This window comes from Mucor mucedo (genome assembly GCF_025094135.1).
Source record: "Mucor mucedo strain NRRL 3635 chromosome Unknown EV154scaffold_29, whole genome shotgun sequence".
Taxonomy (NCBI): domain Eukaryota; kingdom Fungi; phylum Mucoromycota; class Mucoromycetes; order Mucorales; family Mucoraceae; genus Mucor; species Mucor mucedo.
Genome location: NW_026252313.1, coordinates 145,388 through 159,670, shown reverse-complemented (window position 1 = coordinate 159,670; position 14,283 = coordinate 145,388). Strand labels below are relative to the sequence as shown.

General features: G+C 35.8%; 7 protein-coding genes across 7 annotated transcripts; 3 read left to right on the top strand and 4 right to left on the bottom strand.

Annotated features, from left to right (window-relative positions):
- Nucleotides 1-1,683: 1,683 nt before the first annotated feature.
- EV154DRAFT_396914 (uncharacterized protein) lies at nucleotides 1,684-2,490 on the bottom strand (the record flags this gene model as incomplete). The annotated part of the gene is made up of 2 exons (XM_051595199.1): nucleotides 1,684-2,064; nucleotides 2,122-2,490. Coding segments are annotated over 2 exons (750 nt in total), but the record flags the coding sequence as incomplete, so codon positions are not given.
- Nucleotides 2,491-3,116: 626 nt separating this feature from the next.
- On the bottom strand, nucleotides 3,117-4,142 carry EV154DRAFT_561845 (uncharacterized protein; the record flags this gene model as incomplete). Its single annotated transcript, XM_051605700.1, has 4 exons — nucleotides 3,117-3,163; nucleotides 3,225-3,411; nucleotides 3,472-3,704; nucleotides 3,770-4,142. The coding sequence occupies 4 exons, from the start codon at nucleotides 4,140-4,142 to the stop codon at nucleotides 3,117-3,119; spliced, it is 840 nt and encodes a 279-aa protein (XP_051459344.1).
- A 1,723-nt stretch (nucleotides 4,143-5,865) lies between these two features.
- On the top strand, nucleotides 5,866-6,949 carry EV154DRAFT_503372 (uncharacterized protein). Its single transcript, XM_051600915.1, has 4 exons — nucleotides 5,866-6,057; nucleotides 6,114-6,421; nucleotides 6,483-6,795; nucleotides 6,881-6,949. Exons 1-3 carry the CDS (start codon nucleotides 5,913-5,915, stop codon nucleotides 6,648-6,650), a joined length of 621 nt encoding a protein of 206 aa, XP_051459343.1. The 5' UTR covers nucleotides 5,866-5,912; the 3' UTR covers nucleotides 6,651-6,795; nucleotides 6,881-6,949.
- Nucleotides 6,950-8,283: 1,334 nt separating this feature from the next.
- On the top strand, nucleotides 8,284-9,299 carry EV154DRAFT_417774 (uncharacterized protein; the record flags this gene model as incomplete). The annotated part of the gene is made up of 4 exons (XM_051595812.1): nucleotides 8,284-8,492; nucleotides 8,554-8,855; nucleotides 8,932-9,073; nucleotides 9,155-9,299. The coding sequence occupies 4 exons, from the start codon at nucleotides 8,284-8,286 to the stop codon at nucleotides 9,297-9,299; spliced, it is 798 nt and encodes a 265-aa protein (XP_051459342.1).
- Nucleotides 9,300-10,377: 1,078 nt separating this feature from the next.
- Nucleotides 10,378-12,429, top strand: EV154DRAFT_503367 (uncharacterized protein). The gene is made up of 4 exons (XM_051600914.1): nucleotides 10,378-10,733; nucleotides 10,810-10,933; nucleotides 11,014-11,558; nucleotides 11,633-12,429. Exons 1-4 carry the CDS (start codon nucleotides 10,531-10,533, stop codon nucleotides 12,306-12,308), a joined length of 1,548 nt encoding a protein of 515 aa, XP_051459341.1. The 5' UTR covers nucleotides 10,378-10,530; the 3' UTR covers nucleotides 12,309-12,429.
- EV154DRAFT_561841 (uncharacterized protein) lies at nucleotides 12,422-12,730 on the bottom strand (the record flags this gene model as incomplete). Its single annotated transcript, XM_051605699.1, has 1 exon — nucleotides 12,422-12,730. One exon carries the CDS (start codon nucleotides 12,728-12,730, stop codon nucleotides 12,422-12,424), a length of 309 nt encoding a protein of 102 aa, XP_051459340.1.
- Nucleotides 12,731-13,104: 374 nt separating this feature from the next.
- Nucleotides 13,105-13,785, bottom strand: EV154DRAFT_561840 (uncharacterized protein; the record flags this gene model as incomplete). The annotated part of the gene is made up of 1 exon (XM_051605698.1): nucleotides 13,105-13,785. The coding sequence occupies one exon, from the start codon at nucleotides 13,783-13,785 to the stop codon at nucleotides 13,105-13,107; it is 681 nt and encodes a 226-aa protein (XP_051459339.1).
- Between the last annotated feature and the right edge of the window lie 498 nt (nucleotides 13,786-14,283).

Below are 14,283 nucleotides of genomic sequence, written 5' to 3'. Positions count from 1 at the left end.
TTATGGAAGTTATCGATACTCTGGTTTTAAATCAAAAATAATTTTTGCGTTTTCATAAAAACAAGCAAGCTTATTACAATCACAATATTTGCACTGTACGTAAATAAACAATTATCTGTTCATTACCGATACCTTCGTAGACCCAGGATCGTATAGTGAGGCTGAATATAAAAACGATTGTTGAAGCTCATCAGTTTGATGCACATCGGCCCGAAAAAAATAGTTTTGTTGTCTTCAAGTCTGTTGACGTATCTATCTTTAGACAAAAAATGACTAATGACGATTCATGCAGGTCCTAGATCTAGCCCTTGCTTTTTAATATTCACTGTAGATAGGTAAGGACAAAGCAATAAACATGTTTATATCCGATAGGCTCAAGAAGATGAGTTATTCTTTTTTTTTCCTGCTCCTTCTGGCTGATAATGGATATATTTACTGTCACTTTTTACTGGATTGTCCGCCCATTGTACCGTAGTTATAAGTATAATGTAGGCATTAATTATGTCATGTACTGCAGTACCAATATGAAAAATCAAACACGTAAGGGATATTAATCATATGTGATGCAGGTAAGACAATTTTATTTTTCTTATTAAGCATGGGTATACATCAAAACATTGTCGATCAATTTATGTGATATCATTTGCACCGACCAAAAGCACACACACACATATTGTTATGTAGCAGCGGAATGTCCAATGAATGTTTCAGTGTGTTATTACATATGAGAAGTTTTACAAGGAAAAAAATATTAAGTAGCCATGATAACAATCCCACTCTCAAGATTCCGCTTCTCCTATGCATGATTTATCCGGCCCAATAAAATTATGTACCTAAAGTCTGGAATTTGGGTAAATCCCTATCCATACTAGTTATCTCTTTGCTAAGGATACAATGATTTGTACCGAAGGATCAGTCAACCGAAATGTTTTGTAAATAACATTTTTGATGTAGTAAAAGAAGAAATCTTGAGCTTATTGTTTCTGCATTCCACACCTGAAAATTTGTCAAACATACATAATTCGCCGATTGACAAATAGAAATTTTGTTTTCAAATTTATTAGAAAGAAAAGAAAAAAAAAAAAAAAAAAGAAAGAAAAAAAAAACAAAAGAAAAAGAAAAAAAAATAAGGGAAATCAATCTTGAGAAAAGGGAAGAGGGATAGAATGTATTCATAGTCAAAATAAATGTGATTCGTCATAAGTTAAACAAAAAAAAAAGAAATAATCATAAGCATGGTCTTTTTTCTAATAATAATTATCAGAAAGAAAGGATTTTCATGTTAATAGGAGTACAAGAAAAAAGAAAAGAAAATCATAGTTGTGGTTCAGAGTTATGATGAGATAAAATACTAGAGCGGTTGTTTGTGCTGGGAACTTTGATTGCATTAGGGGAGTTGCCTTCTTGGTGCTGTTCTATCTTCATTGGTATAAATGCACTACTATTGTTGTGTTGATTAATTAAGTTTGCATTATCATTATTATTATAGGAGTTCATCAAAGCATTATAATATGATGGAGGATGTTCGGAATAAGTAGAGTAATGCATATATTCTTGCCGACGGTAAGAAAATGGCAAATTGTTCGAATTAGGTGAAGTTTGAATTTGATAGTTAGGCCCTGTTTTCTGTGCTCCATCCGTCGACAACTTCATTTGCCTGGGTGGGTTATCGTAGTCCCCGCTTTCAAATAAGCCGTTCTGTCCAAAGAAAGGCCTTTTGGTAGGCGATGAGCTGGTTGTTATGTAATTATTAGGCGATCTTTTATATGTATTATCCGTAGAAGGAGAAGTTGACATATCGCTTTCTGCTTTTGAGGAAGGTGTGTAGAGTAAAGAAGGTGTCGAAACATTGACTGCAGCAGCTGCTGCAGCAGCAGCCATAGTAGCAGCGTCATAACAGTAAGATCCACTAGCGGATGGCGTATAGTCTACTCTAGGACTAGATGTCTTGGATGTATATGCGCTCAAAGTTTGACTACCGTTTCGTCTACTGATACAAGTAGGGCATTGACGTACAAATCTTGCTACTAGCTCTTTGGGAATCCAAGAAAATTGGTTTCTTACCTACGTTTCTAGCATTAGTTATGATGCAATGATGCATTTTGATCTTATTTAACTTACTATGGCAGATGTTTTGTCTCTACCGCCATGGTGTGCTTCTTTATGAGCATTAACGAGGATATCGTAGATCTGCTCTTTCATAGCAACGGGCTTATTATCATGGCATACAAGATCATAGGAACCAGGTTGGAGTTGAAACATCTTTTTGACCCAGAAACGGAATTGAGCTGTTGAGATTAGAGTGTTTCTAGGGTTTTTCAATACATCTTGGATAAGACAGTAACGAGCATGGTCTACCAATGCTTTGTCTCTTTTCTTGGGACTCAAATTGCCTAAGTAATCATTAATAATACCTTGGAACTCTTCGAAGGTGGGTAAAGGGTCTTCTTCTTCAGTATTAGCCGCTTCCGAAATTAAATTATGAAGTTGCTGGCGTTGCTGTTGGTAATTATAGTCACAAGCAACATAAGGTAATTTGTTATTATGCATTGAACAAGCTAATTCAAAATAGAAGTAATAATAATAAGAAAGGTAAAAAATGAAAATAAAATAAAATGAAAGAAAATAGAAAAATAAAGAAGAACCAAAAATACTAAAAATAAGGCATGCATGAAGGATGTTTATGTATACTTTTTTTTTTTTTTTTTTTTTTTTTATGATGATGATGATGATTCCTTTGATATAAAATTATTCAGGAATGACATATTCGGAATAAAAGTAAGAGCTTATTAGATAAGACTAGATATACATTTATGCTTGAATCCAATTCGGAATTAGGCTTTAGGCGACATGTCTTTTTCATAACATAACCTTAAGGACCTGTCGCTTTATTTTTTCAAGTGAAAATATGGTTGAACTATCAAATTGGCCGAGAATTGTTAATTTTCTGTATTTTCTTTTCACAACACCAAATTAAAATACTTAAAAAAAAAAGAAAAGAACCACAATTACAGCTGTTTGGATTCAATTAATTAAACCATATAAGGCAAAAATTGAATTTTATTATATAAAAGGAGGACAAAAAGAAGAAAATTCTGTTGTCTGATGAAATATGTTTAAGAACGAATAGGTGTTGCAAGATTATAAATAATTGCACCCTTGCCTGAAATATTAAGATTAAAGTTATTAGTAAAATACAATAACTTATTTTTGTTTCAACTTACTATAATCTTTTCCCTCTTCGCGTTCATATGATGGAGGAAAATGCTTGCGCTTTTCTTGGTAATAGTGATCACGTACATCACCTTCTTTAGCAGCGTTATACGTCAAGTAAACAGCCTTTCGAGACTTATCGGTCACATTATCGCCGGATCGATGGGCAAGATAGGCTCCAAAAATCAAGACAGACCCCTATATTTAACCATTAATATGACAATTTGCACACTCCTTTATCATTATTATAATACATACAGCTTTACAATGAACAGGCTTCCATTCATGCGTATTAACCCAGTCCGTTGAAATTGAACCATCATGCTTCTCCTGAGGAAGGATTCTTCTTTCATGTTCATTTCTATGTGAGCCAGGAACAACTTCCAAACAGCCATTAGCAGCCGTAGTAGCATCAATAGAAAACATAACAGTCATGTGAGTAGACTGTCCGAACTGAACAAAAGCTGGGGCATCTTGATGAGGAGGGAATCCTATTTTTATAAATTAGCCTTGATTTTTTACAGCCTTTTTTTTTTCTAAAAAACAAAAACCCCACCACTACCACCAGACAATTTATAATTGACCTTCTCCTTGAACAAGATATACTTTTCACCGTGGAGCTTTTCAAGGACCTCTAAAAGTCGAGAATTATAAACATAGTCTTTCATGCCTGAATGATAAGGCGTAAAGTTTTCAATACGGCAAAGCTGATCTTGACCTGTTACGACGTTGGGCTCATAATATTGCATCCATTTTCCTTTTTCTTTATTCCAAGTTTGAAATTCAATGCAATAGTTTTCAAGAGTTTGGTGCTCCTCAGCAGAGAAGAAATCTTCAATTAAGAGATACCCGTCATTTTTGTAGTCTTGAACTTGCTTTTCAGTCAAGTTGTAAGGTTCAGTGCGAGGAGAAACAGTAGTAAAAGTCATATTGTGATAAGATACTATTGATTAGTTGATGGAATCAGGAAGAAAGAATCTTATACTCTTATATAGAATATATTACTTCCCACGTTGCCACATGGTGGCTATCTTGTGCGCATTATGATAAAATTTACTTTATCAGCATTACTTGCCTCTCCGAGATCTCGCTTGAACTTTAATCCATAAACAAACATTATGGCTGGCTTTTTCTTTTAGCACACGTGCCACATGGTCATTAGTAATGCACCAAATTTGGAAAAATAAATAGTCGCCTTTTCAAACCTAATGCAGTTTTTTTTTGTAACAAGCTTTGGATTAATTCTCAAGGTGTAATTTATGGTGATGTGTTATTATCCAATCTGCTAAAAAGAAAATCAAAGTAACCAATATAACTAATAGTAGTGCTGTTTAAAGAACAAACAGTGCCTTGACCGGCTGGGTCTATCGATAAATTATAGCCGTTGATCCCAAACCTATCACACTGCTAAGGAAGGAGTAAAGTGCATCATGTGTACTTTGACAGCTATGGTAAATTTATGGGAGTTTAATTATACTTGTACTGCATTCAAACCACAACTTATGTTATGATTCAAATGGGTAAATTTAGTAGTGTGGGATCGATTATTTCTGTAAACTGATGACTAGTTTTACTATAAAAGATCACTGAATGTTATTCAATTGTTCAATAATAGAAAATCTAGTCTATAGTACGAAGAGTATGCAAATTGGATTTGTTTTGTGTGATGTTACAAGTACAAAAAACTATATCATTAGAGAGGAACCTGCGAGACCTGATTAGTTCCAAGTTTTATTATGTGAACTATATTACATTATGTTTACGTTCCATAATGGTCATTCGGAAGTCACTTACTACTTTAACATTCATTCTAAACAATTACTCTATGCATTAATAAAACAGCTCGCGTTCCTCTCAACAAACGAGTTGACAATGATAAGTCCAATATACTTTCATAAATGTCATTGCCGTACAGTTAGGCGCCATAAACCCTTAGTTGTAATTGATGAAATCAATGTAGTAAACAATTCCGAAAAATAGCGCGTATTAAGTTGTACAAGATGACTACATTATTTTCTTCTCTGTAACTTTCAACACTCGAGACAAAGATTATTGGTTCTTCTTTCGGTATCTATCTTGACCCATTCATGCATCAAAAAGTGATACAGCAATTGATTATAATTGAACCATTAAAATGGTGCAGATGGGTTGAATGTAACATCAGAACTTCTTAATATCTGACCTTTGATTTGCAATGAAACAATTTATTTGATAGTTAAGTTTAAAGTTAAGATTGCGGTTTATTTAGCAAGTTTGATGCCCATCCATTATACTCAATTAAAGGGCCTTTAATTTTTATTTTTGATGAGAACTTATTTCGACAGCGTTTTAAAAGTTCTTAGCAATTTAGAAGTTATACTTCAAATGAACAGAAAACCAAAATCGGTGTAACCTGTTTTGTTAGAACCGTAATATACTTTAGTTGTTCTGTTTAGCCTAGATTTGGAATATGTTTGTGATACTGTTTATCACATTTGTTTTATTTTCCGCAATACCGAAGAACGGAACTGCCGAAAGCCACGGACACCTTGTATAATTCGTATTTTACGGTATTTTACGTTTTATAACAAGTAAAATTCTACCAACAATCTTGGCCAATAAAAAGCGGTATCACAGAGCAAATCATAATGGTATAACAGACTAAAGTAGGAATGTACTTTGTCTTTTATTTTTTTTTATCTTTGTAAAAAGAAGAGATAATGAAGCTTTCGCAAAAAGTTGCAGAGGATACAGTAGACACAGTATTTAAAGTACTTGTGGATGGTAGCAAACAAGATTACATAGGCGAAAAAATATCTCAACTTGAACATAGTCTACAAGCTGCTTGTTCGGCCCAAGAAGCTAGTAAGATAACTTAAAGTTATAAATGCCTGAATATATTCTTAATAAAGCTTTTGTAGAGGCTGATGAGGAAACCATTCTTGCTGCTTTGCTTCATGATATAGGACAGTTTGCTACTAGTGCTGATCATAAACAGATGCTTTGTGATGCCTCTGATGTTGACCCCTCTGCACCTAAAAAGCAAATTAGTGTCGGCATAACCGGGCATGAACGTATTGGTGCGCAATATCTTTCCAATTTAGGATTTTCTGAAAAGGTGTGTATACTGGTTGAATCTCATGTCCCAGTTAAGCGATACCTTACTGGTAAGTACCCTGATTATTATGATGGGTTGAGTGGTGCCTCCAAATTGTCATTAAAATACCAGGTAAAAAGGATACAATACTTCCCATAAATATTACAAAAATTACCAACGCATTATATTTTAGGGTGGACCTTATACACAAGACCAAATTGAACAATTTGAAACGGACCCATTTTTTAAGCTTAAAGTTCAAGTTCGCCAATGGGATGATGCCGCCAAAGTTGTTGATCTCCAGGTCCCCAATCTGGAATCGTATCGTCCAATGATGATCCGTCATTTGTTGGCTCAATAGAAGGCCTAACCCCCTTTTTTTGCACATTCTTTACTCTCCCCCCCCCCCTTTTTTTTTCTATCGGCATCTTACTTGTTTAAGCTCATAATCAGCAATAAATAAAAGCGATTTCAAGTTTTTTTGGGCGAATTAGACAGAGAATCAGGTAGATGGCAGTCATGTTAACCCTAAATATTGGTGTGCATCTTATTTTGCACCTATCTTATAATTTTTTATCTTATTTATTTTAGGAAGACGGTAAAGAAAGACTTAATCATGAATCAATAAAAAAAAAGTATCTGCGTTTGTTTCAAGCCCTTTCTTCTGTTTATTTGATTTCGAAAATATCTTGAGTGAAAACATCGTACACCAGTACATATTGCAAAAATTGATATATACATGTCCTCTTTTAGTTAACAATCCGCTAGCTAGCATTTAAGATGTGTTAGGGGGGAAACCCTGAAGACGTGGGTGTATGACATATTATCAGTGTTATGTAACCAGACGCTGTAGCGAAACTTGAGATTTTTGCGCCAGTGTACGTAAACAAGTACTAGAGCGCCTTCTTCTTACGCGATTTTAAGTGCTATTAATTGTAAATATGTATGTAGCTTCAATGAGTATTACTGTTAAGACACTACTAGTGATAGTTCTTAAAGGCTAATGCATGTTTGCGCATTCTTCTGCCATACGGATGCCGCAATTTTTTGCATTTTCTGTCAACACCGAATAAGCCATCCAGTGAGATGATACAGCGGTGACCAATGCTTTATAGCGCTCAAAACGAAAGTGCATATTTTAATAGGCCTTATATAAAAGCCAATAATATCATGGTTCATTTGTATATGGGGAAACTATTAAAGACGCCTGCATTAATTAACACTCGATAAGCATATCTGTCTAAGAAACATGTATCGTTTCACGTGAATATGGAATACCACTCCTACAAAAGTGATCTAATTAAGATGGTTTATTTAAGCCATGACTTGTTACACGGTATACATACTACTGGGGATGCTTACAAATGTGTAACCTCTTTATTTATAAAATCCCACTGTTAACTTATCTGAAATTACGAAATTGGTATTGCCCAGTTACATCAGCTTTAATAGGACGCAAAACACCTTACAGATGATAGCAATAATATTGGATTAGAAAAAAAAAAGGCATAAAGTTTGTAAGTTGCAACCAAAAAGCAGGTTATTTTCAATTTAGATGGGTCTGGGCGCATTGATATGCAGCATCTTTTTAAGCCAAGGTTTTTGAAAAGGCTTGCACACTCATTGAGTCTCATTTTCAGTTAAAACGTATATTACATATATGCATAGGCGCAAAAAAAATGATAAAACACCTCCCTACAGTTATTTCAAAATCACCAAGACAATAAGGTTTAATGTGAACCGGGATGCAGCCAAGTTGATTGATCTTCAGGGACTCAATCGTCCAATGATGGTCGGGCTAATTCCATCTTTTTTTTTTTTTCGCACACTCTTTTCTCTCGTCTCTTTTTCTTTGGTCGGTATCCTAATTGTGTCAAACCCCACCCAGAGACAAAAAATAATAATAATAATAATAGACTGAAATGCTTTCAAGTTTTCCCCTTTTTTTTATCCTTCTTTTTGTTCTTCTCGCATATTTCTTCAAAAGAGACAAGATGGACTCTGTAATTTCTGGCCTTGCAGTAGAGTCACTGAACCATGGCTGCACTGATTTGCCCATTGATCCCCACTTTGAAACCACTCAACGATTCGACTTTAAATATATTGAAAAGACAGTCTACAACCTCGCTGAGTCAGATGATTGTCTCGGTCGTAATGTCAAGGAGGCCATCAAGGTAATTGAAAAAGCATACCAAGACTACGGGTAAGCAAAACTAAATAAAGGGGGGGGGGGGAAAGACCTTGACCTGACCTTTTTTTTTTAGATTTGAATCAATAGCCCTTTCATTCAATGGAGGCAAAGATTGTACTGTGTTGCTGCATTTAGTTGCAGCAGTAATGAGTCGTCTTGGGTACCAAGATGAGTTGATACGAACTGTATTTGTCACCTATCCAAACCCGTTCCCCCATGTGGACGCCTTTGTTAAAGTGTGTATCCGTCGTTATAATTTACAGTGTGTCTATCTTCCTGGCCCAATGAAACAAGCATTGCAACAGTACTTGGATATGTCGGAACCGAAACCAAAAGCCATATTTGTTGGTATTCGAAGAACAGATCCGTACGCTGGTAAGGAAGGGGAGGGAGGGAGGGGGGAGAACATTAAATCAGGCACAATATATGTGGTAACTAAGGCATATCTTAGATAAACTTTCACATTTTGATAAGACCGATGAAGGTTGGCCAGAATTTATGCGTGTACAACCTGTTATTGATTGGAATTATAAGAACATTTGGGATTTCTTAATCAAGCTGGGTATACCTTATTGCTCATTATACGATGGAGGGTAGAGTAGATAATTAATATATAAAAGGAATAGAGGTGTGGGAGGGAGCATAATTGAACTGACAAATCTGATTTTCTATAGTTACACATCATTGGGTAGTATGGAAAATACATTTCCCAATCCATATCTTTTAGATAAAACGATACCATGTGGATATAAACATGCATGTAAACTAGAAAATGAGCTACATGAGCGCGATGGAAGAGTGGGCTCTTCAAAAAAGTAGAAAAAATCAAATTGTATATAATAAATGAGACTTTTGGACTTTGTGTAACCTACACATGCTTTTTGTCCTGCTTGTTTTTTTCTACGCTTTCATTGTTCTACTAAAGACATTTTGCGTTGGATTCGAGATTTGATTTTTTTTTATGAAAGTAACGCTAATGAACTTTTTCTTCTTAAAATGTGTGCGCTTGTAAGAGTGATTGTCTGTGGAGGTTTAGTATCGTACAATGTTCACGGCAACAATAGCAGATGCGGTTGATTATAATATTTCCAAGGCCATTCTATATACAAATTTAGAGCACAAATTATTATCTTTTTAAATGGCTTTAAGGGAAAAAAAATACCTTGGAAATATCGGGAATAGATACTGCAATTCTCGTATTCGGTATGACATTAATCATTTGTGTACGTAACCAACAAATTGATGTCTATAAATATAGCTTCAAAAAGACCAGTTTTTGTGTTGTCGTAGGACAAAATAATAGTTCACGTTCATGGACAAATGTGAATTAAGCACATTAAGAGACTTTTACTCTTCAGGTTCTGCTAGTACATTGGCACAGTTGTGATACCACTGTTTCTCACTATGGTATGAGGAAGATCATCTTTTTCCCTTGCTTTTGTGATCGTCCCCTGGTTGTATCGTAACTCTTTGGTAATCAGTCAGCACATTGTTTACATGTTTCCCCTGTCAAAAACTTTGTCGTTCCAAGTCATATATTCAACAATAGCAACCACAGAAAAGAATACGCTTTTTTTTTTTACAGTAAAACATACAAGTAGATTATAAAAAACCTTAAATCGAGCAGTTATTAGTTTAAATATCCATAGCACTAAAACCCAAATATATAAGTTCTGATGTAAGATTTGGCAAACACTTTGGGTTAAAGGAAGCAACATGTTTGGAAAAATATAGATTGGATTAAGGTGAAGGCCCACCCTATTTAAGGGGTTGAGGGTCAAAGAATTCTATGGTAGTAACAAATTTATCTTCTCTCCCAGCTATCATTCGTTCCCGGAAAAAAAAAAAAAAAAAGCCAAATCTCGTTGTGTCTTTCTGTCCAAAAGAGGCAAAGCAGGGAAATTATTAAATTCGCGCAAATATAGTTTCTTTGCAAGCACCGTGTAACAACGCAGATTAACTTTTTTGTGTGCCCTTTTTTGAGTCTCCTTTTCTTCTTTCTCTACCCCCTCCTCTTCTACAGTAGCCCTTTTCCTTTTTGTATAGAACCATGCAGACATCATTGTCACAGAATCGTCACTTGATTCTGATCACAGTTATTTTAGCATTACTATTCACATTGTTCTATGTATTTCAACCTAGCGATCAGACCACAGCATCTTCGAAAAAGCAACAGCTCTCAACTCTCGACGACATCCCTCTTCCAGGCAAGAGACTAAAAACTGTCTGTGACAAGGTAGATATTGCTTGGTTGTAAGTCATAATTCTTTATTTTCTCAAAAAAAAAAAAAAAAATACACCTATATATACCAACGATTTTTGCAAACAGGGCTGCTGATCGACACTATTGGGATGGATGGTCTGACAAGGCCATGTTTATTAAAGCCGATGGTACATTTACTCAGCGAAACGTATATATCAATCAGGGTGAAGAAGTCTGTGTTGTCGTATTGGTAAGTGGGAAAGAGCTTTATAAGTAAGATAAGAAAGCTTTGCTCATTTAAACCTTTGTTTTTTTGGGGGAAAAATTTAGCTCGGTCCAACACCCGCTAAAGCATCCATCAAAGATGATTCTGCACATACAGGACCTAAAGATAGCATTGTTATGTTTGCAACTGGAGAAGCTTCAAAACTGACTATTCAGTTAGAGCAACACGAAGCGCAACAAAACGCTTATTTTGCACCTACTCTTTTTCAACAAGCCGATACCTATAGACTGGAGGGTATCAACGAATATAGATCTTATTTCTGGGAATCTCCCGTTTTGCACTCTTACCACCCACATCCATTTGAATCACAGAATAAATTAATTGTTCGACCTGCCGCCTTAAAAAAATCCATTTGCAACTCAAACACAACTTCGCTGCTTAAGGGTACCTGGGTCGATATTGATACTTACAAGCTGGAGAACGAAATGGACTTATATACGGCATATGAAAAGACCGAAAGCATCTACTCTGTCAACCGTAAAGTCTTTATGGCTGATCATTGTGTTTTGGGTTACAAAAGTAGAGGTCAGGGTGCACAATGTCTTGGTAAAAAGATCGTCCATGTGTTTGGTGATAATAATGTCCGCAGGTAGAATAAGCCCAAAAAGAAATATCATCTAAAAATAGCCAGAAATTGACACACACACACACACACACTGTTAGGAATTTGAAAGCGATTCAATCCGGTAAAAATTGGTGCGACATTGATCAGATTAAGAAGATCAAAAACAAGAAGGAACGCAATGAAAAGCTAAAATGTGCTTGTAACGATGATCATGAAGACACTGGGGATTATCCTTGGTTACACGATCAACCTATGCAGTTGACTAATTCTTGGGATGTCGATAGTAAAATATATTTCAACCATATTTCACAAACCATTGGAAACCATCAATCAGAAATTAAGCATTCTATCAGTAGCTTTGTATCAAACGAAACTACTCCAAAAGCAGATATTGTGATTGTAGGTTTAGGCAATGCCGATGTTGAAGCGATCCAAGTCTCCCCCGAAAAATTCGCTGCTACCTTTAAACAGTTTGTGTCTTACCTTCGTCGAGATATATACCCAGACCAAAAAATCATTATAAAGACACCCCAATACTTTTGCTGTGGTACCATCTGGTCCACCTCATGGAACACCGGTAGAAGTTTGGCATTCACCCTCACTGTACGAGAGGCCGTACGAGAATTAAACGATAATCGTGTATTATTATGGGATGTTCATACACTTGGCACCAGTGAGACCACCTGTTTGTCAAATGGCGGTTCTTCATACTCAAAAAGAAACGTTGTCAATGTAGAAAACTTGCTTTTATGGAACTTAATTTGCGAAAACTAAAACTAAACCCCAAAACAAACTCCTCATCATATACACACTAACACACACATATCCCCATTACGCACATATAATCTCACTCTGTATTTAAAATAAAGCTTTATTAAACAATATATCTATTTTACAGTCTTTCCACCCGAAGCAATATCGGCTGTACTGGTGCCAAATGAAGGAGATGACCCAGGTCTGCTCGCAGCATCTTCCTTGGCTTTCAATGACCCTATTTCGCCTTTGACTGTATGCTCTGTAACAGCGCCTATACCAGTCAGAAAATTCTGGCCATTTTTGATTGCTTCTTTCACATCCAAAGCACCCAGAGACCGCTTACGATATCTTAATTTTAACCCTCCTGCTGCAGTGCAAGATGCGTGGAAGCATAGTATACAAATAACCAAGAACGTAACAAATGTAGATATCTTTGTCATATTATCTTTGAAAAAATAAAAAAGGACTATACGTATTTCGTATGTGCCTCTCTTAAATGCAATTTTATACTACTGATACACTCCCTATCGATACCTCTCCCATTAGTGGTAATAGGAAAACCTGGATTTGAAACACTGTCATTATCCCCCCTTTCTTAATACACTGTAAGAAGAAGAAAAAAAACTTGCAAGACTGGCTCCCTGTTTCTGAGTGCTCCTAATAAGCAATAATAACGAGCAAAAAGAGCGAAATAGGGTATAATGAGTTGACTATTTTAGAGGAGACATTTATTCAAACATGTGCATTATCATCTGACAGAAAGATAGAATGTGGTTTTTTTATTTTTTTTTCTTTTATTTTATTTTACGCATAACTACTCCTCTCGGTCAACAGGTATACCGTTAACAACAGGTGGTGGGCCAACATCACTTGGGTCCTCCTCAGGATCAAATATATCATCTTCTTCCCAGTCTATAACGGGTATTTTAGTATCAGAACTTTCGGCCCCCTTTTCTGCTTCCGTAGGCGTAGCGTCATCTGCTGCTGGGGTAGACGGGTTTTCTGTGTCAAGTTCAGGTATTTGTGTGACAGGTGGTAATGCTGGAGCCGCAGCTACTGGTGGTGGTGGTGGTGCCATGGGAGAAGCAGCAACAGGAGCATAAGCCACAGGGCTGCTTGGAACGCTACCAACAGGAAGGGGAGGGGCGGCAGTAGGAGGTAGTTGTTCTTCAAGCTGTATAAGCTCCACAGGTGGTGGAGTCACAAAATCCTTCCTATAACTATTCATGGCAGCTCTTAAATACTTGAGAGTAGTAGCATAGTCTCGCTTATGAAGAGAAGCTTTATTAAACTGGCGTTCATGATATAGTCTTTTGGAGGGAGATCTTTGTAAAAACGAAACAGGCTGCAAATCACCTTTTCGTCTTTGAAACGATATAACGGCAGGGTTTAGTTGGTGCGTGTCAGGTGATTTAGAGTGTTTTGTGACAGCATATGCTTCGAACACTAGAAGAGTAGCTGTTCCTAGTAGAGTTAGCACAGAGGATAGATGCATGGTTTATAAAAAAAATGACAGGACAAGAAAGTTTAAGGAAATTTTATGAAGACTTCAACATATTTATATAAAAGAAATCTTTTTTTTTAATAAGAATGAGAATGTCGATCCTTATTGTTTAAACAGTAATATTACTTTTTAACCTTTTTTTTCTTTTACATATAGTGTGATAGATGCTTAATTTTAATCGGTGGCCGAGCATAGTTCGGCAAAAAAGTATAGTAACTCCTTATTTTTGCTTCCCCCCTTTCACTATGTAATGTTATTTTCTAACGCAAGAATGAACATAAAATAAACCGTATAAAACAATCAATCAATCCAAAGAATATGGATGAGTGTATAAAGCCACCCCCCTTTTTACTTTTTAATTCAATATGGGATATTTTTTTTACAAGCAATTTATTTGATATAAAATATGTAATTTATTTAATCTATTCTGAAGGACCTTTATCAGGAATATTTCCAGTAAGGCCGCCTTGAGAGAAATATCTTGATACC